The 24,490-nt window shown below is 42.5% G+C and overlaps 1 protein-coding gene across 6 annotated transcripts in view; it reads left to right on the forward strand.

Moving 5' to 3' along the window:
* Window positions 1-11,662: 11,662 nt before the first annotated feature.
* Window positions 11,663-24,490, forward strand: part of KLHL13 (kelch like family member 13) — an 82,178-nt gene continuing 69,350 nt past the window's right edge. For 5 of the 6 annotated variants that reach the window (XM_080352367.1, XM_080352371.1, XM_080352366.1 and 2 more), the window contains exons 1-2: window positions 11,663-11,736; window positions 21,761-21,825. Coding sequence is in view for 1 of the 6 variants with exons in the window: in XM_080352368.1 (XP_080208494.1) it covers window positions 21,761-21,825 (65 nt within the window). In the remaining 5 variants the exon portion in view is untranslated. The remainder of the gene's footprint in view (window positions 11,737-21,760; window positions 21,826-24,490) is intronic. The other variant, XM_080352370.1, reaches the window with a different exon arrangement.

Here is a 24,490-nt window from a genome sequence, read left to right on the forward strand (position 1 = left end):
GGAAAAAAGCTTTACTGCTGACACTTTGCAGTGTAGGGGAAAGGGACCTGGGGGTCCTGGTGGACAACAGGATGACCATGAGCCAGCACTGTGCCCTTGTGGCCAGGAAGGCCAATGGCATCCTGGGGTGTATTACAAGGGGGTTGGTTAGTAGATCGAGAGAGGTCCTCCTTCCCCTCTACTCCGCCCTGGTGAGACCACATCTAGAATATTGTGTCCAGTTCTGGGCCCCTCAGTTCCAGAAGGACAGGGAACTGCTGGAGAGGGTCCAGCGTAGGGCAACAAAGATGATCAAGGGAGTGGAACATCTCCCTTATGAGGAAAGGCTGAGGGAGCTGGGGCTCTTTAGTTTGGAGAAGAGGAGACTGAGGGGTGAACTTATAAATATACAAAGGATGAGTGCCACGAGGATGGAGCCAGGCTCTTCTCGGTGGCAAACAATGAAAGGACAACGGGTAATGGGTTCAAACTGGAACACAAGAGGTTCCACTTAGTGAAGTGGAACCCTCTCAGTGAGGGTGACAGACACTGGAACAGGCTGCCCAGGGAGGTTGTGGAGTCTCCTGCTCTGGAGACATTCAAACCTGCCTGGACACATTCCTGTGTAACCTCACCTGGGTGTTCCTGCTCCAGCAAGGGGATTGGACTGGATGATCTTCTGAGGTCCCTTCCAATCCCAAACATACTGTGATACTGTGATACTGTGGATTGATGACACACATCCCCTCTGGCTGGCCAGGCCCCTACCCCTGGAGCAATGGTGAATTCTGTCCTGCTTTGGCCAAGCAGGGACTCTACACCGGTGGAGGCTTTTAGCTTTGGAAGAAATGGGGAAGAAATGATTTCTTAGATTTCTTTAGCTAAAAAAAAAGCAGCATGTTTTCAGTCTTTCTCTTCTGAAGCAAAAGCAGTGAGCTGAAGTGCCTAATCCCATGCATCTAGAGGTTGCTGCTCATTTAGACAACATCCTGACAGAGATGTCTTCCATTGAAATTCAGGTTACTTTGTCACAATCCCTCCTTATACTCAGGGTTTATCTGAAAAACCTTGTCCTTACAGCAGTCGTCATTAAAATATAGTTTACATAGGAAATACATGGGGTCCAGCACTGCCAGCATCAGGCAGTCATTTGAGTGAGTGTCACTGGGACACAGTCCATGTCTCTGACCTGCCTGGGAAGTTGTACCAGGTGGCTGGCAGGGGCTTGCAGAGCCATGGGTGACGAAAGAGACAATATATACACATATATATACGATCAATTATTTCAGAGGTACAGTGGAACATCAACTATACAGTGAAACACTGAAGTTTGATGTTGATGTGTTTCCACTTAGCTGCAGGCTACAATTCAAGGAAAATTCACATGTGTTGTATTAAAATGTGATTCCTCAGTGCCCCTCAGGAGCTGCATAGCAATAAGCAAGGCAGCACCCAGGACACCTGCCTGCATTTCTGAGCATAAGCAGCACCACGGACAAACAGGAGGGATGCAGTGAGGCAGGACCAGTAATTTCTTTTATTCAGGCTTCCTTGACAATAATATGGCAGGATCAGTGAAAGTTTCTGCTGCCAGAAATGTGTGTTTTTAACATGAAGTCCATAGACAAAAAAAAAACCAACCAAAAACACTGGAAGTACCTCAATGTCTTTTTTTTTCTCCTGAAAAGCTCAGGGCCTTTGGGAACTGCCTCTGAGGCACCATGTACAAATGGTTTGTGAAAGGAGACTGAAAAGTGGGTTAAGCAGCTCAGCAATGATGCCTTGAGACACAACAGCTCTTGAGAACAGACACATTTTTCTCGTCCAACGAGAATCTTCATTTCATTTTTGAGTAAACTGAATCTCTGCCAGAAGAAGTCACGGAGAAGCCATGTTACCCCACCGGGACACACGGGCTGTCCAGAAAATGGAGTTTGATGTAAAAAAAGACAACATGTATATTAAAAATATTTTTAAAGGATGCTCTAAATTCCTCCATGAATAATAATAATAAAAAAAGAATAAAATAATAAACATTTTCAGGCAGCCCTACATGACCCAGTGTGACTCTGAGCATCCCAGCAGGCTGGAAATTGCACATAGCGGTGGCTGATGCCCACCTGGGTGCATATCTGCCCGTGCAAGGAAAATGGATTGCTGCTGGTGAGCCCAGGGCGTGCGGGTGGTAAGGAACAGCAAGAGCCCCCCATCTGGATAAAAGCAAGTGTGCCAAGGCAGGATGGGAGGCAGAGGTCTGGGATTAAATGGATGTCATACAATACACTCAGACATGACAGGCTGGATGGCATCCTCAGGAAGGCTCTGGTGACATCAAGGAATCCTGCTTGGATACGAAATGACAAAGAACCAGTAGCTGCATCCTTAAGCGTGGACTAGGCAGGACTGCCAGCACAGCACAGCCTGTGGACTGAGAGTGTTACGACCTCTGCTCTTGAAGGGAAATGTAGAACAAATATTCTTTTCCCCTCTCTGCTCGGCCACCTGGATTAGAGCTTCCCTAAGGATCCTTCCCTGGCGCTGCAGGGATTGCTAGACAGCAGACATCTGAAAGAAAATGGAGTATCTGCCTTGTAAAGCCTGCAGTATTCACATAAAAAACATGGTCACAGAGCCCAAACAACAAAATACTGGAGAAAAGACAATCAGGGCTTGCTTCTGTGCCTCTGGTTTTAGTGGTACAAACAGGAGCACTCGTCGTGCTTGCTCATCAGGCACTCGCAACTACCTCCAGGAGTTTTTAAGGATATTTTTAAAATGCTTGCTCTATAGTTTAATGGAAGCTATTTTGAATGACGTGTTGAACCAAATGAAGTGCAGCTTCACTGACCCAGTTATCCTATACATCTATTTTACTCTCGATGCTGCATTTCACTGTTTTGTGTGTGGGTTTGCCTCTGTATCCTATGGACAGACTTTCAGTGTGATCCACGTTCCATTATCCAGGAGTGATGTTTACAGACATCACAACCCTGCAGCTGTGGCCAGCAGTAAATAAGGAGTTTCGAAAGCAATTGGCTGGGTTCAGCTCCAGTATTTATTGTGGTGCGGAGCACCTATAATTTCTGTGCCAATACTGATGACTTGCAATTTAAACCCTGTTTTGGTTTTGGCTGGGTTAGAGTTAATTTTCTTCCTAGTAGCTGGTGTAGTGCTGTGTTTTGGATTTAGTATGATATTTTGATAATACATCAATGTTTTAGTTTTTGTTAGGTAGTACTTATACTAAGTCAAGGACTTTTCAGCTTCCCACGTTCTACCAGTGAGGAGATGCACGAGAAGGTGGGAGGGGACACAGCAAGGAGAGCTGACCCAAATTAGGATATTCTATACCATATGGCATCATGCTCGGTATATAAGCTTAGGGAGTTGGCTGGGGGCAGCGATTGCTGCTCAGGGACAGGCTGGGCACTGGTCAGCAGGTGGTGAGCAATTGCATTATGCATCACTTGTTTTGTTATTATTATTTGTTTGCTATTATTATTATCGTGTTCCCTTTCTGCTTCATTAAACTGTCTTCATCTTAACCCATGAGTTTCAGCTTTTTTTGTGTGTGTATCTTTTCCGATTCTCTCCTCCCTCCCAGTGGGGAGTGGTGAGCAAATGACTCTGTGGCATCTCACTGCCTGCTGGGTTAAACCTCAACAAACCCCACTTTACGCTAATTCATTTTGACTCGTTGAAGAGAGGACTGGATGCTGCAGAGAAGTTCAGGATTATCGTGATGAGACACCATGTTTAATACCATTTATACCGTTTTCTACCATGGCAACTTGAAACTTCTTTTTGAAGCGTTGTTTCTGGAAATGTCCACTGGATGGTCTCAGGTTGCTCCCCTGACCAGGTTTAGGAGCAGCTCAGAGGATGCTAAGCTTCTTTACTACTGGGTGAGCTCAGCTGATGGATGGAGCACTTCCACATCACTGACAGTTACTAAATTTCCTCCCCTTGGAACCATTCAGCTATTCTTGCTTGGAGACAGATTTGTTAATGTATTTCCTGACAGCAATCAATAATTTCTTCTATACTCATTGTGATCTCTAACAGGGAAGGAACCTAAAGACAAGTTGCTTGGATAGAAGAACTATTGATTGATGCAGAAAGGCCACTTAGCAGGTTACATTTTGGAGAACAAGAATATACAGCTGCTTGCACCGCTTTTGTGGTATTAGGGGAGGTAAGAGGTAACTCTTCTGCCAGGATATAGCCAGGTTGTGTCATAACCAGCTTCAGTCAGATCTTACGACTTTCACATGAGCAGTGCTCCAGAGATCAGCATAAGCGTTTGCAAAAGCCAAGCAAGATCTGGCTTTTAATACTTTCCTCATGATAGTAAAAATAGTATCTGACAGAAGTTTGTATCTTGTTTTGAAACCGTAGTGATAAATGATAATTTATTAAGACATACAGGGGTTGTTAGAGTTCCGAATTATCTATCCTTAGTGCTAATTATTAGGAAACTAAGGTGCATTGCTTTCTTCTATATGAAAAGAAATTCCCAGATGCAAATATGGATTATGCCATATGCCCTGAGCAAAAGAACTGTGCGGTGCTGTATGCGCTGCTTTATTGTCTCATCAAAAGCTGCTGCTCTCCCTATTGCTCCATGGGGAATTATATACATTAACTCTCCATCTGGCACAGACAACATTTTCTGCATCCTGGTTAAACTGTGTTGGCTGGAGCAGTTTCCTCTGCTGGCACTTGTCCCTTGTCCTTCCCCACCTGTGGGAACCAGCAGGAAGATGAAAGGAATCTTCTTTATCCTGCTGCATTCCTGGCAAGATAAGGAGGGTTCAGCTCCCCATTTCCTGTTTGTGATAAGGAAGACCTGTATCACTAGTTTAGTAGTCAAAAGCAAGGTGATTTTACTGAAGTTTGAGAGAAAAAATAGTGGGTTTTTTGGCGGTTTTATTATTATTTTTTTTTTTAATTCCTATCACATTCTTAAATCTGATCTGCAGTCATATGAGAGGAATTAGTACCATGTGCCACTGAGGAACAAAAACATATACACATACAATGATAAATTGTTTATCCTGGAGAACAAACAGTCTATAGTGGTAGAAGTAACCAGTGACCAGTAATTCTGTGCAAAAAGTATTGTTGCAGTTATTGCCCGAAGTTGGAGAACAGTGAGGACTTGCAGAACACATTGATTAATCCAACATTTCTGCTGGCTGTTGGAACTTGTATATGGTAAATGAGAATGTAATTATTTCATGAATCATAAAGCATCCCCATGCTAGCACATCAAAGCTCAATGTTGGTACATTCTGCTGTACAGACATTAAAAAAAAAAAGAAAGATTGAGGGGAATGATACTAAAATGCCCTTTGTAGTGCATTTTGGAAATGTATGGAGTCGAAGCTAAGTATTGCATTTTTCCTCTGACGTTTGTTGGAAGCATTTCCTTACTTACACTGCTTCACTTATTGCCTCGCAGTGGAAAGTAATTACATTTGGCTATGTTTTCCAAGAGAGTAAAAGCCAGAAAAAACCTCCAACTTTCAAAGAAGATACAAAGTTGGCTTTAAAAGAAAAACCAAAACCAACCAACCAACCAACCAAAAAACCCCAATCCACACAAAACCAATACCAAAACAAATAGATAACTGATACTTTGGACTTTCTGAAAATCTGTGACTCAAACCTCTCTCCTCACTGTCTCAAAACATGTGTAAGAAATTTAAAAAAAGAGCAATGTAGAGAAAGAACATTGAAAAAAATCTATTTTAAAAATAGCTATTCTTCCAAATCTGAAGTTCGGCTTCATTGAGATTAGTTGGAGAAAAAAAAACATTATGAACTCCAAAACGAGTCTGGAGAAAATGACAAGTTCCACTGCTATTTGTTGTCTCTGTGTGAAATCCTCCCAGGTAAGGGCAGGCTTGGCGCTGGGACTGGCAGACTGTAGTTGATTAAGGTGGTTATTTTTCAGTGCTTCTGTGCCCATGGAAGGCTTCCAAAACAATTTAGTCAACTGAAGATGAGGAAGTCCTTGTTGCAAATGTAAATGTTGCAATCATACAAGAATTTGCAAGACAAAAATGGGTAAAACATTTGGTGTGTCCTCCACAGTGACTTGTACTCTGGGCCATGGACCTCTGGTGATGGAAGGGAGTGATGCATTCACTCATTTATTAAAAACTGACATGATACAGCAGATAAGATCTACTGGTATTTCTTAAAAGGCAATCTTACAATGTATGAGTTTAAAAAATAGGATTAAAATGTCAGTGGTACTTTTATCTTAGTCCTTCATGTTCTCAAACTGGACAGGCTATTGTAGCACTGGCCAATGTAAGGTTGTAAGTGGCCTAGTTAGGTCAGATACTGTCTTTGTAGTTGCTATGTTAAATTTTGCAACCACTCCAAATTCCTGAGGCACTTAAACCTCTTTTGCACTGGATGGCCTCCCCTCTGTCTGAATGTTAGTTACAGACTGTACTCCCTGCGGTTGTCTTCTCTGATTTCCCCGTCTTTCCTTCCACCCCTTTCACATTTCATTTGTCTTTGCAAACTCCTAAGGTTTGCATCAATCATACACTGAATGTTTTTTGCTTTTATTTCCCACATATTATGAATTTTAATGCTCAGTGGCCAAAATAATACCATCTTCCTACATATTTTAATATTTCAACTGTGCCTCTCTGGTGAGATGCTCCATTTACATTGGAAATGTTTCTCTGAGAATAGCAGTGATGTTTACTCTGATTTCTTCCCTTTTCTGCTCTGTTTTTGCCTGGAAGAGAAGGGCAGGTTGTCAAAACAGCCTGAGATTCTCTGCAACCCCAATAATTGTGATTTGCATGGGGGGTGGTTACATGGAGGGCAAAATGAGATAAGATACTAAAAGTAGCATCAATTTAATAATGATGTTGGTGTTTTACCCTCATTTTTACATTTGTGCAAATGACTGGGTGCTGAAAAAAGGTTGAAAATCAAGGCTCGTACATGTAGGGTCTATCTGTATTATAATTATAATTTAAAATGATAATGTGTGCCAGCACATACTAGGCAGTTATTTCCTCTTCCAAGCATAGGGAAAAACTCTGATATCTGGTTGTTTTATAATGTGAAGGCACTGATTCTGCAAGGAGAGACATTTCAAATATCTTTTTTATGAAGCTTTAATAAACATTTTAGTGTCATTTTCTTTTGAGGGCTGCCTTCAACTGTCTAGGCAGGCATGGCCGTGGCTCAGAGAGCTTCAGCTGGCTCTGACCCTACCAGCACTCGGGTGATATGGAAGATAATATCTATTTCTCTGCCCTAAAGCAGGAGGCTGGGAGTTGACGTTTCCATTTTCCACTGTGAGCAACAAAGGTGTCAAGTGCTTGCAGCTCTGGGCAGGGAGATGGTGCTTCTGGAAAAAGAGATGGAACAGGACAATGTGGTAGAACAGCAGAGCTCAGCTGGGTCAGTGAACCTCTCTCTAGGGATTTTTATTTCTGTAACCTCCTTGGGGAAATTTCCAATTCACACTGTGGGAAAAGAGCAAGAAAAGGACATAGGTACACATCACTCTAAAAAGATTTTTTAAATGAGGCTCCACTAGCCTCAGCAAACACAATTTATTGCTGCTCAAATTCCTTTCTCCCTCTTGAAGGCTGGAATAATAGTGATGGAGCCGCTCCAGATGGTTGGCTGCCGAGCAGCTTCTGTCCGTGCATCCTGGTCTTCAGGATGAGATGCCAGCTTGCGGGAACAGTTGCGAACCGGCTGCCTGCACGCAGCAGATGTTAGTTTTTACTCCAGCTTAATAAAATGACTTGGAAAAATTATCTCCATAGGATTTGTTGTGCATTAGCCGTAACCAGAGTCATCAGCGAACTTTAAAATGCACTGTGTACGGCTGAAATCAAGTTATCTATAGATGTGGGTGAGGGGGCAAGTTGAGGGCTTTAAAAATACTTAAAATGGATGATTTTTTTATCACGAAATATTGTCAGTGTTTACTGCTTGACAACTATTCAGCTTATCTCTCGTTTTAGAATGATTTTACTTCTGTGAGGCTGTTATTGTGGCATGAGTATGCAGATCTATCTGACACAGAACATTTTCAGTATAGAGAAAGTATAAATCCTGAAAGTAACTGTTTTCTTAACTGCAGCATGCAAAAGGTAAGAGGAAATAAAAGCTGCTCATGCAGCACGCGAGGATGCTTCAAGAGTTGGAGATAAATGCATCTGCAACACCGCACTTGGAGAAGGGGTCATGGATGGTACAGTTCACTTTGGCAGACGATGCAAGTTGAAACAGCTGCAGAAATGCTGCTGTAAATACACATTTATGGGCACTCCCACTGCAACTCCTCGCACGCTCAAATTAAGTCAGCAGTGACAGCAAAACTGCAAATAGTGAATCTACCTCGTCACAAGCAATTGAAGCTTAATAGAGCCTGGTTCCTCTTCTACCCAAGCTCTGTGTTTGGCTTTGTAATAGATTCTGTTGTAATCTGTGACAAATGTTGAGTGAAATGTTTTTAGCTCAGGTGACGGTGGGTGTGTGTTATTTTTTCTTTTTATTACTAGATAAAATCAAGTTGTAAAATTTCTGAACAGGAAATACTGTTGCTTAATGGATGTTGTTCTCTCTATATAATCTGTAATATCCATGGAAAATGATTGTGAGGTGAATATAAACATGCTCTGTCTGAACTGGTAAATTTTTTCATTCTTTATGTTGCTATTAGATGCTGAGAACATACATTGCCACAGCAAACTGTGTTCAATATAGATATCAAACGTCAGTTTTGAGGGCATAAATACTTAGAATGATGTTTTGAAAGGAACTATGCTACAAGTAGACTTTAATAGGAAATGTTTGTGATTATAGTCTTGTGGTAAATTTATGTATAAAGAACTTGCCTTGTAAATTGCTTTATATTGGTAATTTTGTATATTTGTCTCATGCCATGATTATACTGTGAGATGCCTCTCAGAGAGTCTACAGCAAATTTAAGGCGAATTTATTGCAGAGAATGTAACAAATATCAAAGCTGTGTAGAACAGTATGCTTAGAACAATCTTATTAATAATAAAATAATATTTGAGTAGCCTAATACATGTATTTTCAATAAGAAATCCTTCGTGGCAAAGTCTAGGTTGGCTGAACAGAGCTTTCCAGCTTTCCCCAGCCCTGCTGGGCTGTCATCTGCTGGGGCTCCCAGCGGCACATCTATGGGTTTTGGTGTTGAGAACCTCCAGGTAAAGCTTGGGAAAACCTGTCTGTTTTTAAAGGTGGAATCATTAGAACACTGAAGCACTGTTAGCACCTGATTTACTTGCCAAGTCCTGAGCAAAAAAAGTGGGTATATTCAACTGTGAAATGAGGTGGAAGAGGGTTGTAAGAAAAAATACCTTCTACTATGTAAGTAAGCAAAGAGAGTCAGAAAGTTCCTGTGTGGTTAGAAGTGGGGCATCAGTTTGAAACTTGGAAAAAGATCCCATGTTTAATGTACATTCAAGACATTACCTTGCCTTAGGAGTTAAAAGAGCTGCAAGAGCATTGTATCTAGAGGGTTATGTGTTTTATATTTTCAGTCTAAATGGCAAATTTCACTTATTTTCTAATGGAAATGAACAAGTAAAAAAGTAAAGACCTCACTTTTACAACCTGCTTTTTGTAAAGCATCGTGAGTGAGCACATTCCAAGACTGAAGTTGTTCTGTTTGGGAACATTTGTGAAATATCGAACATGTTGCTATGTCCATATCTCTTCTCAGTGGAGATGTGGTCCTCCCAAATTTTCGTAAAGATAGGTCAAGATTGGCACTGGCTTATGCAAGAGGTCATTTTTAAGGACAGAAGTAGGAACAATATACACAGAAATGCTTTCTTCTGCAAAAGAGATATGGGATTTCTTGTCAGCTTGAGTGTAGTGATGAGTTAGTTCTCTGTGCCTGAATTTGCTTCAGTTGCTGTCAATGATGTGAAGAGAACAGAAGTGAACCTGAAACTGCCCATAGCAAAATCTGTTAGAGTTACTTAACCAGAATCTCTTTGGCTCCGAGACAGAGGATGCACAGGCTTTGATAAGCCAATTTAAAAAATTTCTAGATTAAAGACAGCTTTAAAAGCAAGCGATGTTGGAGATATGCAGCTCTAAAATGGTGTGGTATGGTTTCAAAGGTTTTTTAACCTTTCCTTTAGGGTTAAAGCTGGCATCTTTAAAGCCAAGGGCATTTATCAAGCTGAAATAACAGAGCTGCTGTGAGGACATGGTTGCAGTCTTGGCTGGAAGGCTACCTATGGTTTCATAAATAGTTTTGCATCGAGTTCTGCCCTGAATTGCATTGCTGAAATTCCTATAACTTCATTAGAGCTGACTGGGTTTAACTAAGGTGTTATTTACCTGAAGATTACCTACAGTCAAAAATTTGCTGAATGTTGGGAGTTCAGTAATTAAAGCTGTGTTTACAGGAAACAATACAGGCAGAATGGCAGAAGAACAACAGTTCCCAAATCAGAGTTGCAGCCACATGAAAGAGAGAAGAGGACTGTGAAGAAACTTCAGGGTTACTGTCCTGCAGTGTTACAGCAGTGGGGGAAGCAATTCTGAGCTTTCCAGCAGTAAACGCTGTGGTCAGGAGATCAACCTGGGGCTGGGTTTCACTTGCTAACATTGCTGGTCCCAAATTAATTCCCTGGAGAACACTAGGACGTGTGTTTGTACATCTATGACTTGCATCGGCTAAGTCACGAAGGACCGTTGCTACCTCTTGCTGTGTTCTCCCTGCTCTTCCAGCAGCTCTCCTGACACATCGTGCTCCTGCACACAGCCCCTGCTGGCAGAGCTCCTGCCCTTCTGCACCCTGGCCCCCATCCACCCACCTCTTCATCCATCCATCCATCCATCCATCCACCCACCCACCCACCCACCCATCCACCCACCCATCCACCCATGCTTCCATCCGCCTTCCCTCCCTCCCTCCCTCCTTCCCACCCATCCACCCATCCATTCATCCATCCATCCACCCTCCCTCCCACTCTCCCTCCCATCCATCCATCCATCCACCCATCCACCCACTCATCCACCCATCCATCCATCCACTCATCCATCCATCCATCCATCCATCCATCCACCCATCCATCCATCCACCCATCCATCTACCCACCCATCCATCCATCCACCCACCCATCCATCCACCCATCCATCCACCCATCCATCCATCCATCCATCCATCCACCCATCCATCCATCCACCCATCCATCCACCCATCCATCCACCCATCCATCCATCCATCCACCCATCCATCCACCCATCCATCCATCCATCCACCCATCCATCCACCCATCCATCCATCCATCCACCCATCCATCCATCCATCCATCCACCCATCCATCCACCCATCCATCCATCCATCCATCCATCCATCCATCCATCCATCCATCCATCCATCCATCCATCCATCCACTCACCCACTTTGCCCCTCGCGCGGCTCCGACGGCACCGAGGCCACGCCCCTTTCTTATAACCCCGCCTCCCTCCCACAGTCGCCCCGCCCTCTTTCCCGCCTCCTATCTAGCCCCGCCTACCCCTCCCCGCCGCTGCCCCTAGACGCATGCGCACAGGCCGGCCGCCGCCATGTTGGCGCGGGCCGTGACGCGCGGTGCCGGGGGCGGGGCCAGGCGGCGGCGGGCGGGCGCGCGGAGCGGGGCCGCGCTCGGGACTTTGGGAGCGCTCCGGAGCGGGGCCCGCGGCCGGCGCCGGGCGGGCAGCCGCGGCCCGCAGGTGAGGGGCTGCGCGGGGCGTGCTCCTCGGTTCTGCCGCGCTCGGTGTCCCGGAGAGACCGGGGGTCCTGTGTCCTGCGGGGCCTGTGCGGCCGCGGGTTGCGGGCCGGCCGGGGTGTGAGAGCGGGGCCGCAGTGTCTGAGCGGTGCGGGGCGGCGGGGAGGGGGCTGCGTTCGGCCAGGGGGCGGGCGAAGGGAGCGGTGTTTGCAGCGGGGGTGCCCTGCTTGCACTCAGGGGGTGTAACCTCTGTGCTCGGGGAGCGCAGCGCGTTGCAATGGGGGGAGAGCCCGTTTGTGCGGGAGGAGAAGGGGGTTTGCCCCTTGGAGTCCCTGCGGGGGAGGCGGGAGGGAGCTCCGTGTGCGGCGCAAGTGTCCGTGCCCCGGGGGTGAGGGCGGGCAGGGGTCCCGGGCGGGGAACAAAGCGGAGCCGGACCCGGCTGGTGGGCTTCGAGCCTTGCCGAAAAACTGTACTCAACTCTTTTTCCAAGCGTTGTTTTGCAGGCTTTGTAATCGTTTTCTTCCTCCCCTCGACCCTCTTTGCTCATCAGTGTTTATTGTTCCCTCCGTTTTAAATAGGCCGGTTGAGGTCTGGGTGCTGGAGGGAGTTTTGGGGATTAGTTCTGAGATGCATCCATTAGAAACAGCGGTGTAACTGTAGGTTGTAATTAAGTTGCCGGTTTCCTCTTCTTGTACGCATAAAATTTAGGCCAAGCTCTGTTTTTACTCAGTACTGTTCAGGACTTTTTGCCTTCGTATGAAAAGTGCGATATTAACTTGAGAGCCCTTGGAGTCTTCGCTCAGGCCCTTTGTATAATTCAGGAGATGCAAAGTGCACATCTTTTTCAGTTTTGTATGGCAAAGGGCTCTTTAACTGGGAGGTTCTGAGTGTTTAATGAAACTGATGCTGTGGACCTGCTGTGAAGTCTGCATCAGAAATGTCTCCCTTACCCATTTAAATATGGCTCATCCATTTGAATAGAATGCCACAGAGGAGTCTTCCTTATTTTTTCTCCAGTGAGCTACACATAGAGATAATGCTAATGAAGAACCTTCAGGGTGCTCTCCCCACTTCTCTGATTTCATGGTAAAGCCTGTTCTGCAATCCCATTTAATACTGGAATATGCTGCAGAGTGTTGATAGTAAAAAAGAAAAAAAAGTTTGGGTAGTAACTAGGATGAAATGCTACACTGACTGCACTGCTTGTGATCTCTTTGATTCTGTGATTTTCAAAATTGTGATTTTAAACAGTTGCCTTCACTTCTGAAGTTCAAAAAATTGTAGTGAGCTGCCAGCACAAATTAGCATGCTGCTCCGCTTCAAAGAAACAAGGCTGTTTCTAGTGAGCCTTGGCTTGACACCAGGTGTCAAAAATGAATTCAAGTGACTTTGCCCCAGCCAGCACAGTATCGTTATTGTTACTATTATTATTTTATTTTAAAGAGTTTCTTCTGCTCTTCTTTAAAAGATTCAGTAAACTGAAAGCCACCTAAAGCCATAGTTCAGCTGTACCTAATCTGTGGCAGTAATGGTGGCTTGGGGAATTCTGTGACTTGCATTGTGACTTTTGACTGTGCCAGGTATGGAGCAGATCGGCAAACTTACCCAGCTAGTAAAAAGGGATCATGCAGAGAGTCCCTGATGGAGTTTGCAGTGTGGTCCCGTAAAATGACAGGACACCGTGTCCATGGGCAGATGATGAGCTGTGGGACCATCGCAAACAGCCTGTGAGGATTTGGCTCTCTCAAAGCATGGCTGAGCGGGGTGAAGCTGAGAGGGAGGATGTTCAGCTGATACTGCTACAGAGGCAGCGTGTGAGATTGATGGTGAATCCTTCATGGAGATCTGACCGGGCTCATGGGGGGAGTGAAATGGAGCTGCTGCAGAAGTGGCTCTTGTGCTGGCACGTGAACTGCTCGGAAGCACGGTGGAATTGAATGTAGAAAGTAAAGCCTTGCCTTTTCTCCTCTGAACTCTAGTAACCTTAAATGTGTTTGTTTTTCTTTTTTTCTTTTGTTTTGCAACAAGCTGAGAAAAATGTTGCTGTTCCTTAAAAAAAAATCAACAAACTATCTCATGTGGAGTGTGTCTCAGTGTAATATGATGCTTGTATCTGTTTCTTTGATAGCGGTGATCAAGCTGAGGATGTCTCGATCTGAAGGCATAACCTCTGCTGTCTGAATTCAAAGTTCCAATTATGTTACCTCAAGGGCTGTATGTTCTTAGTATGGTCCAGCTATCAGAAAGGGGTAATGAGTTCACAATATAAGGAAACATGTTGGTAGAGACCCCAAATGAATTTGCAATGTGTTCTGCCAGGAGTGTTTCTGCTGGCACTGCTGTAGCAGCTCCACAAACACCACAAGCAAAGCTATCAAAGGTGCCTTGCTCTTTTGTAGTTATTATATTGCTGAAGTAGCTGTGATGCTTAGTACATGGCTTATTTTTCTTTACTCTTTTAGTTGATATATCTATGCCGGCAAAACTTTCCGAGAAACTACCACAGCAAAAACTGAACAATTCTGGAGCACTTGTTTAAAGAGCTAGCAGCCTCAGTGAGAATATTCAGTGTTTGGCTGTTTCGTGATGTCAATAGTACAAAACTTTTCTAATTACTCTTAATAGCTTATGAAAGTTGACTTTGATGGCCTCAGGCTAGGTTCACAGGGGTAGGTGCCTTTGTCACAGGTCTGGTGTGGGGTATATGGGTGTCAGTGTGAGTGGGAGGAAAAAGCTCATATAGACAGGGCAATGTGTTCTGGTTTTCTTTCAAGATTCTCTACTTTCAGCTTATTTTTAATTCTCACAACTGTATTCCATTGTCAGAATACTGGATGGGAACATTTTGATGGTTTTCTCTTTAACTGCTTGTGATGCAACAAGTTTCTTAAAATTGGGAGATTAGAGATAAACGAATAAATTAAAAATGCTAATGTGGAAAAGACTTTTCTTAGTATATTTGCTATCCCTAACCAAAGGATCTTTGAAAAACTACGAAGTAATTAAGCAATGTTAGATAGTAGTCTCTGGAAGAAAAGGCATGCTTTCAGTGGGCATTCAGGGTAATTGATAATTTACTGGTTTCATCTGAATTATTTTAATAAAACTGTCTCCAAAGGTTTTACACAGTAGTAAGTGGTTTGGGGTGAAGATGCTCTGTATAGTGCCGGTAGCCTGTATCCTGTGTCAGAAGGATCTGACAAGGGAACTAAGCTGAAAGTGCCTTGAGATGGGTGGTACGGGGAATTACAATGTGTGACTTGGTATTGGTGACTGGAGTTTTTCAGCAGTGGATTTCTTCACGTTATCTTTTGGATTACGAGGTAGAAAGGGATCTCTTTGAACTCAAGAGGAGCATGCAAGCTGGGGCGAAATTTAAGTCTGACCCATTTAATTGGCATCTGTGTTTCAGAAAACTAGCAGTAAGAAACTGCAAAAGATTTCCCATGTTCAGTGTCTGGTAATGAATTTCATGTCTTCTATGTCTATTCTGAGAAGCCGTTTTTAAGTGAATCAGGTGTACCAATCTTGTGAAGAATGCACCAGCTATTGATTTGTGTTGTCAATGTTTTTGCTTTATACTTGCTGTGGGAAGTATGTAATTTTGTTTCCTTTTGTGGAAACAGTGCTTTATTGTAAATACTAATGACACTGGTCTATGATTTCTGGGGGCTTTTGTTTTAACGACTTCTTTGTGATTGATGCAGCTGCTTGGTGGTGTGTTCTAGAGTTGTGAAATGCGTGCGATTTATTTGGCAACGCCAACACACTCTGCATTTTGAAAGCTATTCCGCTCGGTTCTTTTAATAAGAAATATTTTAAATATGAGAAATCGTACGCACAGGTGAAAGTAGAAATGAAAATAGATTGTGAAGAGAAGTTTTGCTTTCAAAGAAGTTCTCAGAGTTTTTGGCCCCACTTGTAGTTGTTTAAATTTTGGGGAAACTTATAACCTTTTTCCATTTCTAAATTAAATAGTATGCATCTTACCAGGTACTCCACATCTACTCGGGCCGTCAGGTTATGAGTTATGCTGTGCCAGTCGGCACAAATCATGTGGGAATGTGTTGCACAAGTCTTGCACCAAGGATGTGATGATTTGAGTGCCTGTCTTAGCTCTGAGGACTTAAAAGTAAATGTTTTAGAACTGCTATTGCAGTGCTCAGCATCTCAGCATGTTAGTCCTGTTATGAATATAAATTTCTATCTTTGTAAGAAGCAAGGGAAGAATTTTGTTTCGTTATTCTTGGTGAGAAAGATAAACGGAGAGGGCCAATTTTATCAGTCTGTATCATTTAGAAATTGCAGACCGAGATTTAGCAACATGACAAATGAAAATTGTGGTGCATTGTAAATGAGCTTGATTACATCTCCATCTGGTCAAGTGCGAATTGTTGTTAGGAGGAACATGAAGTTCCATGTAATGAAAAAAATAAAGCAGAATTTTTGAGGTGTCCCAGTGATAATGGTGAAATATTATACAGAATCCCAAGCTAAAAAAGGATAAACATGGGAATTTCAGCTTAGTTCCTTTTTCCTGATTGCTTTTTGGGATCTCCATGTCAGTGGTCTCTTCTAGTTTCAAGTTGAGTGTGTTCCATGTGCATTTCATTTAGCATCGTGGGAACTTTGATTATTTTGAATAACTGACCTTATCTGATAATGCTAATGTGAAATATCCAGCAGTATGTTAAGATGATGATCTGAAATATCCAGCAGCTTTTTACTCTACTGGCACAAACCCCAGCTCTCTAAGGTTGAATCTCTATTTCTGTTATGCATTGTTGTAGCATATTTTTGACATATTTAAATAATTCTGTAAAAATAAATGTTTTGCCTTTATTTCTTAATCTTAAACTTATTAATAAACCTGCTATGGATTGAAAATTAACCGGAAGAGTCATGCTTGGAGGGCAAAATCTGATGCTAGAGGCTTTCGAGGCAGTTTGGTGGTGCAGGTACCGCATCTGGTGCATCCCTGGGTGGTCCTGCCGCTGATCTCCCGCTGCAGCTCCCTTGGCAGAGCTAAGGCTTGTGTGTGCGCAGGGTGATTTCTTTCATGCTGCTTATCTCATGGGAAACTGAGCCGCTTGGTAACGCTTTTATCAGTTTGCTAACTCACCCTGTGGCTACACCTTGCCATTGCTCTCACAGGTGTGGCTGGAGGTGAGTGGAGGGAAAGCAGACTCTGCTTCTCCCAGCAGATGCTGGGGATGGAGCATCCAACTCAATGCTGCTCCCACTTCAAACCAGTCATCTTTCCAGGTGCTTCTAAAGAGATGTTCCTGGGACTGCTGTTCTCCAGCTAGCTTTCCACCTGTGTAGGAGCTGAATGATCCGCATAAATTTGGGCTTTCAGTAAAATCTTTACATGAAAGCGTGAATTCTGCACAACAGTAAGGTGGGTAGAAAGCTTTTGTCTCTGCTCTGGAGGACTCAAAGCACTGGCCTGCGTCCTGCTCACAGATGGTTTCTGGCTCCTGAAGGAGAGGGAGAAATGGATCGATCTTCTGCCTTGTCAACTTTTGGCTTCTCAGCGCCTGACTCTCAAGCAGCTTTGGTGTTACGAAATGGGGATGGTTCTGGGCAAGTTCATGGCTGCCCACAGATTTTGAATAGAACAGAGGAAGTGAGTAGCACATCCGTTATTTAAAGAAAGCTGTGAGTGGCACTAGAATCCTACAGACGTTGGCATGTATTCTGTATATATGTATTTTTTTTTAGAAGCTGATTATCCACCATGGTGCCAGAGTTGTAGAAGACTTGTATTAATAGTTTATCTCCACACCTCCCCTCCCTGATCATCTTTACTCTCACTGCTAGTGAGTATCTTTTTAAGTAGTAGCAACTAGAAGTTAAAAAAATACACATATGGGGTTATAGTGCTGTCATTTATTAACAACCATATTTTATTGCCTGTGATGTTGGAAGCTTTTAACAGGAACAGAGTGTCACCCGTTTTGTTCTGTTCAATGTTGAATTTGTAATTTAGCAGTGATGTTATAACTAGAAATTTAAGCTGGGCTCTTGTGTTTGCTGTTCTATACAGTGGAATTAAAGTATTTCCGCCAGGGTATATGCCCTATGAGATATATTTTATATAAACGAAAGACTTTGCAAGCTTACACCTTCAAACTCGAATTCATGAATTAAACACTTGAGCTACAAAATAATTGAAGGAAAAATCTAGATAATTCAGCAATATTGAATATGAACTTACTGGGTTGGTTGCGTTGCCTTACGTTGCTCCCTCAGAGGCTGTGCAAATCACACCAGTCCCTTGTGGCTACTCACATTTGTCACGGAGGAGTAACGGTAAATGCGTAGGCATTCACTGTCTCTGTTCTTAATGAGACTTGGGCAATATAAGACACTGACATCTTTAGTGGTAGAAGGGCCCCTGTGGGGAGTTTTGTAACCCAGGTGAGACTTTGTACCATGTTTTCCCCCTGAATCTGAAAATTTTGTCCTTAATGTCCAAAAAGGGAGTTTTGTTACTTAAAGAAGAGTCATAATGAATGATAATGGTACCAGCTATCTTGGAGTTGGTGGCAGTGTCATTAGCTCAATTATCTTGGTGATGGTGGTGGTATCGCATGCTATGAGAGGGCCTGGCCTGTGTCTTTGCAAGTAGGCTGATCTTTTTCAGGAATGGTTTAATAGCTTGTCTTAATATGAGGTTGAATGTATGGAGGAGTTTGCAGTGAGGCTCTAAGTGGGCCATGATACAACTCCCCCAGCATCCTCTTTTTGCAAGAAGATCGAGACCCAGACATTGGGTGTCTTTTTCTTCTACCACAATTCCTGAGTTTTACTTCTTTTTCTTTATTAATAAAATGGTCTTCCTGGTTGGTATACCTGATGGCATCGTCTTCTAGAAAGTTTGCTATTTTTGGTTAATGTTAACTTTTAGGATTTCATACTTAACTATTTATTTAAGAAAATTTTAATCACTAATGAGAAACTATATTGCATGACTTTTAGTGAGTACACTTAACTTATGTTAATACTATCCTATGTAGTCTGTCCTCTTAACTTTTTTTCTTTAAAATTGTTGGCACTATTTAAGAGCCACAGTGATAGACCAAGACCTTGGTGTGATTGTGCTTCACATGCGCAAGCCAAAAAGGCAATTTCTGTTCCCAAAACTTGTTATGCTGAAGGAGTCTTTGTTTCACCTGTTATTTTTGTGGGGTTTGTGTGCAGTGGGGGGTGGAGTGAGTAGCAGAATAATGAAACGGTTAACGTTGTAGTCAACATCTTAATAAGCATGTAGTCTATGGTGTAGTCTATAGTCTTTAGCCTATGGTGATGGCATTTTTCTCTATCAAAACTTGTAGCCATGAGGCAATTTGATAGATTTTACCAGCATCTCTTCCCTTTCTTCAAGGGCAGAGGCTTGCATGCCATGGTGCTATAGGTGCTCATGTGGCTGTCCCTGCTTGGGGGGCTCTGCGAGTTACATCTTCTCTGAGACTAGAGGGAAATTACTTCTCTGGAAAGGGCTTAGCAAATGTAAGCAAGAATCGCCCAACTCTTAAAATGCGTTCCTTGGGGGATGACAAAGTGCCAAGAGCACTAGTTTCTTTTGGGGTGCCAGCAGGGGTTTCTTGTCTGGTTTTGCTGTTGGCTATCATTCCTGGTTTGTAGAAAGAGTAAATATTTCAGTGAGGGGGCTGTGAACCTTACCTCTGGCAGTTGAGGCAATTATGTGAGCTTTTCTGCAGAATGCCAACCAAAATAAGCCGAGCTGGTTTAAACAGCCTGAATAATCACTCTTTGTATTGATTGATCCTGAGTAAATAGGTTAGAAAGTACTGAAGAGCAGCTCAGCTGGTGGCCTTCTGGCAGAGAGCAGGGACGAGCAGCTGAGGATGCTGAGCTCTTCCACCGCACAGCTGTATGGAGGGGAGGAGATCCAACCCCATGGCAGAGGTTCACAAGCTAGAACGCTGTTTGACAGGCTGAAATGTGTCTTCTCCCCTGCAAATATCCCTGGGAGAAGGAAGAGATTTGGAGTTCATTGTCCTTGTAGAGGATAAGGGTATTTTTCTGGTTAGGCTGTAGTGATCTGCCAGTGTGGCGTGAAAGAAGTGGTTAAATTCAGGCATGGTTGGTGGGATGCTGGGGATGGATGGGAGCGATGCTTGTGCTGGTGGGTGCTGTGGGGCAACAGGATCCTGTCTTCCCCATCTACGTACAGAAAAGTCCATGCTGTGGTTCTAACCAGCTCCCGTTACTAGTTCAGATTGTTTATTCATTAGTAAAATTAATGGTAGGAGGGAGTTGGGCCAGAAAATGACAATGTGTGAGAGAAGGGGTTGCGTGGCAACAATTTACAATCCCGAACATGGAGTCAAGAAAAAATAATAGTGGAAAAAGAAATGGGAGGAGGAAAAAATGAGTGGGTTGGAGGAAGAAATGCTATCTTTGTGTTGACTTTATTGTTTCAGTGCCATCCCAGATGTGTCTAACAAGTCTGACATTGTTTGAGATTTTCATTACTGAGAGCCTTTCATAAGACCTTCCACTGTGGTGCTTGTGCGAGTCCCCGGAGCAGCCTGACACGGCTTTGCAGAGACGCAGGTTATGCAGAATGCTCTGAGCGGGGGTGGTGGGAAGCCTGGATCTTACCCCCAACTTGAGGGCTTCTTGCCGCCTGGAACTGCTTTCTAACTTCTTGTCTTTCCGTCTTTTTCTTCAACAAAACGACTCGCGTAAGAGGCTTCCTGATGAATTGTGTGTGTCATCCTTGACACATTAACATTTTAATTTTGGAACATGTGTCTTTCTGATGGCTGCCATGCGTAGATGTGCCTATAGGAAAAACAAATTTGATTTATTTTAAGGAGTATCAAAGGGAAGAAAGCTTCATGAAATAAGACTACAATATCCTCTCTAATCTTTAGGAACTCCTTTGCTTTGGTTAAGACGTTTGAATGTCCCATAGTGATTCTTATCTGTTACTATTGGTTAACTTGTGGTTTCCTATGTGATTTTGTTGTTAGTATTGGTTTATTGTTTTAACTGGATGAATAATTTCAGGTTGGCAAGGGCTTGCAATTGCAAAAATGTTGTTCGTTCATTGAATTATGGAAGTGACCCTCACTGGTGCTAACTGAATGTGAGAGTACAAGTTGCCAAGTGTCATGTTTCAATTTTCTTACTTTCTGAGAGGAAACCCAGAGGAAGCGAAAGCCGGCAACGTTGTTGCTGGCGTTTCCTAGCTCCGGTTTATGTTAGAATTAATTAAAAAAATTAGTGCCATTGCAAATGGCAATTCTGCTAATTGCTTTTTGCATGTTGGATTAACTGGCTGCCTTCTTTCTTTTCAATTGGACAGAGGGAAGGCTGTGTCTCTTCCCAAGCCCTGCTCTCCACTTCTTCATTCTGGCCAGTAAAATGACTTCCAAATGGCTGCAAAACCTTTCGCTGTAATTTTATGCTGTTTCAACTCCGTTGTGACTGGTGCTATTTTGCAAGCCCAGCTAGATAGCTTCCTGCTGTGATAGCAACTATGGGTTGAAATTATGAAAAGCATGCCAGGCTTAGTATCATGATGCAAGGTATTACTTCTGTTAGGACTTCAGTACTTCTTGTGACTTGTATGCGTTTAGTTATTTATGTAAAATGGTGGCTCTGCTTCTGGAACGTACAGAGGGACTGTCTTGACTAATTTAAAAGCGAGAATTAGCTCTGACTTTTTTCTTCCACACTGTCATTGCAATGGATTTTTATTTGAAGCTGTGATCTTGCAGAATTGTGTATTAAATAATCTGTATAGATGTAAAAGAGCAGGACACCACAGATTTGTAGTGGGTTATGTGAACTTTTCCTCTGGGCAAGAATTGGTGCTATCCAATTTTCCATTCACAGTGGAGATAGAGCTCAAAGAGCTGCAGAAGCCAATAGTTATCTCTGTTGGAGGTGCTGTACCCTGCAGTTCTTTAAAATAACCTCTATGGTAAATAATAATGTGTGAAAGTGTGTGACTGTTTGTTTTTTTCTCTTCCTGAACCTTATTCTAGATGTCAAAATTAACCTGGACTACTTGGGAATGGAGAAACATAGCCCTGGGATCCTGCCATGAACAGTAAGAAAGTTCAGATGCTTTGTATATGCAAATCATTATTATTATTATTATTTTAATGGCTAAATCCTAGTGAAATTCTTCCTCTTCAATTAACATAACAAGGCAACACATTGCATAGGTCTGTGTGGATTTACTTCCAGCTTTTCGTGCAGTACAGTAAGTCGGGGGGGGGGTCAGCAGGGAAGACTCTTTGGGAAACAAAGTGGGGAGGCTCTGCACCCAGTCTGACACTGCGGGGACGCTACTGTGGGTGGGTTGTTACCAAATTATTGGGATTGATAGTTGAAGGATGCTTTCCTGTAATGTGTAGTGATATTGTGAGGTTCTGTTGTTATCTAGTGTATAATCATATTGCGACTCTGTTGTCATGGTATATCTTGAGTGCAAATCAGTTTGAAGTGTTATTAGACAAATTAGCGGAAAAGTGAATTGCAAAGTGGTGAAGACGGCATTCTGGATGCAGTTTGTAGAAATGTAGTTTGGCTAAAGAAGTCTTTGGTCTGACCTTTCATATCTGACTTCTGTGTGTTGCTTTCCTTGTATGAAACTTTGTGTTTAGTAGATGCTGATTAAATAATTTGTATATTCAAGAACACAGGCACCTTTAATTCTTGAGTGTTGATCAAAATATTTAGGTTGTTGGTATCCTGAAACTTTCTAGCTTGAAGGATACATAAATAAATATTTATATATGTATATAGCCTGTATTCTTTATGTAGCCTTTTCCAGATGTTGCTGTAGGCATCCTTAAACTGATGCATTGAGAATTATTCTGATGAATTTTCTCAGTACCAAATAGATGACTTATGAGAGACTGTGGGAGTGAGTAGCATACTTGTAAAGTGTAAATTTTCAGCAGATGCTGTTGACGTTGTTTTTCAGCCTTCACTGGGACACAAATTAGAAGGCTTTTGTGTTGTTAAATATCATGACTTGGATATACTTGGATATTGGAAATGAACAGCTCTTGGAAACTCTTGTATATAAGCTCTTTGCAACAGTTTAAATGCTAAACGTGCAAATGTCCCAATGACGAAGATTTCATTTTCTTTTGTAGAACTCTCTGACCATGTCATGTTGAATTTTTCCATGGTAAGAGTGTTTTACCCTGGGCTTTCAAAAGCTGGTTAATACACTTGAAATACTAGGCAATGTTAATACTTTGAAAAATCTCAGAAATTTAATTTGAAAATACTGTAATTGTTAAATTGTGGATCAAATTATGTAGCCTTAGGTCATTTATCAGAGCAATTGATAAAGACACAGGAAGCACTGAGTTCTTTGTACAAAATAGTGAGTGCAATGCAAGGAGATACTTCTCAAAAAGCTGAAAGCAATAAGGCGTAACAGTTTGTTCAGTTTAGCTGAAAAAGACAACTGTATACGTGTGTAGATTATTAAATAGATAGCTTTGAAATCTTACTAGAATGTGGCTGAAGCTTCAGTTTAGTTTTTCTGATTGTGAATAGACTGAGCTATCAGTTTGAAGCTGTGCTGATCGGAGGGTGAAACGTTCATTTTAAACTGTCCTGTATAACAAGCCTCACTGTTTGAAGGGTAAGGCAGGAATTCTGCTGGTCATAGATTTGCTTTGACCGAAACCTTGTGGTTTCTTGTGGAATTCAGAACAAATGTATGTCATATCAGAGAATAATCATGCATGTACAGTGCAGTTAAGAGGAATTTTAAGGTTGGAAATAGTTCTCATTACAAATTAGGAAACCAAGAAGGGTCTTGGTTTTGGTTTTTCTGCCCCCTGTCAGTCAGTTATCTAAAAGTTACGTGGTTTCTCTGACTCTTCTTTTGACTTGTTTTTTGGGCCCAAGAGAACTGGACTGTTGTTGTGCTCGTGTTCAAGGTCCTCATGTTTGGGAGACGGTGATTCCACTGCTGCCCCGGGCAGCCTCTTCCAGTGCTCTATTCTGTGCAATATGACATAGAATTTTCCTGCAGCCTGTGGTGCCATTTGAAACTACAGGTGTTTACCTGGATATGATTTGTAAGCAATGTGTTAATGGTTTGGTATTCTTCAAAGAACTGTTTTCTCTTGCTGTATGACAAATACTATGCCGATGAGAAGCTTTTTTTAATACATAAAATATTACTGAAGACTTCTAAGCTTCTGTGAACATGCTGAATCTTGGTTTATTTTGTGTCAATAGTCAAATAGAATTTTTATCGGACATATTCTAAAAAAACATTAAGAAAGGACATGATGTAACTGCAGTTAAAGCGCACGGTAGCAATACTTCGGGCAGGTGAAGCCTCATCACTAAATACAATTACTGAATTTCCATTAGGATAAGATCTGTTCTGGTACCTAGAGCTGTATTTCAACAGTCTATTTGCTTCTTTTATAACACTGAGTTTTTCAAAATGCAATACCTTCGCTGACTGAAGAAAATTGGTGGCTTCAGTTGTATCTTCAGTCTTAGATATGGGGCTTATTTTGTGTATTAACTTGATTTTTATTGCGAATGTTTAAATACTTACATGCTTCTGGTTTGTATGTGGAAAAAGTAATGATTCTACTTGTTAATTATTGATTATCAGGTGATATTTGATATATGTTAATGGTGCTCTCAGGTAATGCAACTCTGATGCCTGTTGTAAAAAATGGGAGGCGATGCAAACAACCGGAAAGTGTCCAAAGTTAGTGCTGGAA

This window comes from Nesoenas mayeri, assembly GCF_963082525.1.
Source record: "Nesoenas mayeri genome assembly, chromosome: 13".
NCBI classification, from domain to species: Eukaryota; Metazoa; Chordata; class Aves; order Columbiformes; family Columbidae; genus Nesoenas; species Nesoenas mayeri.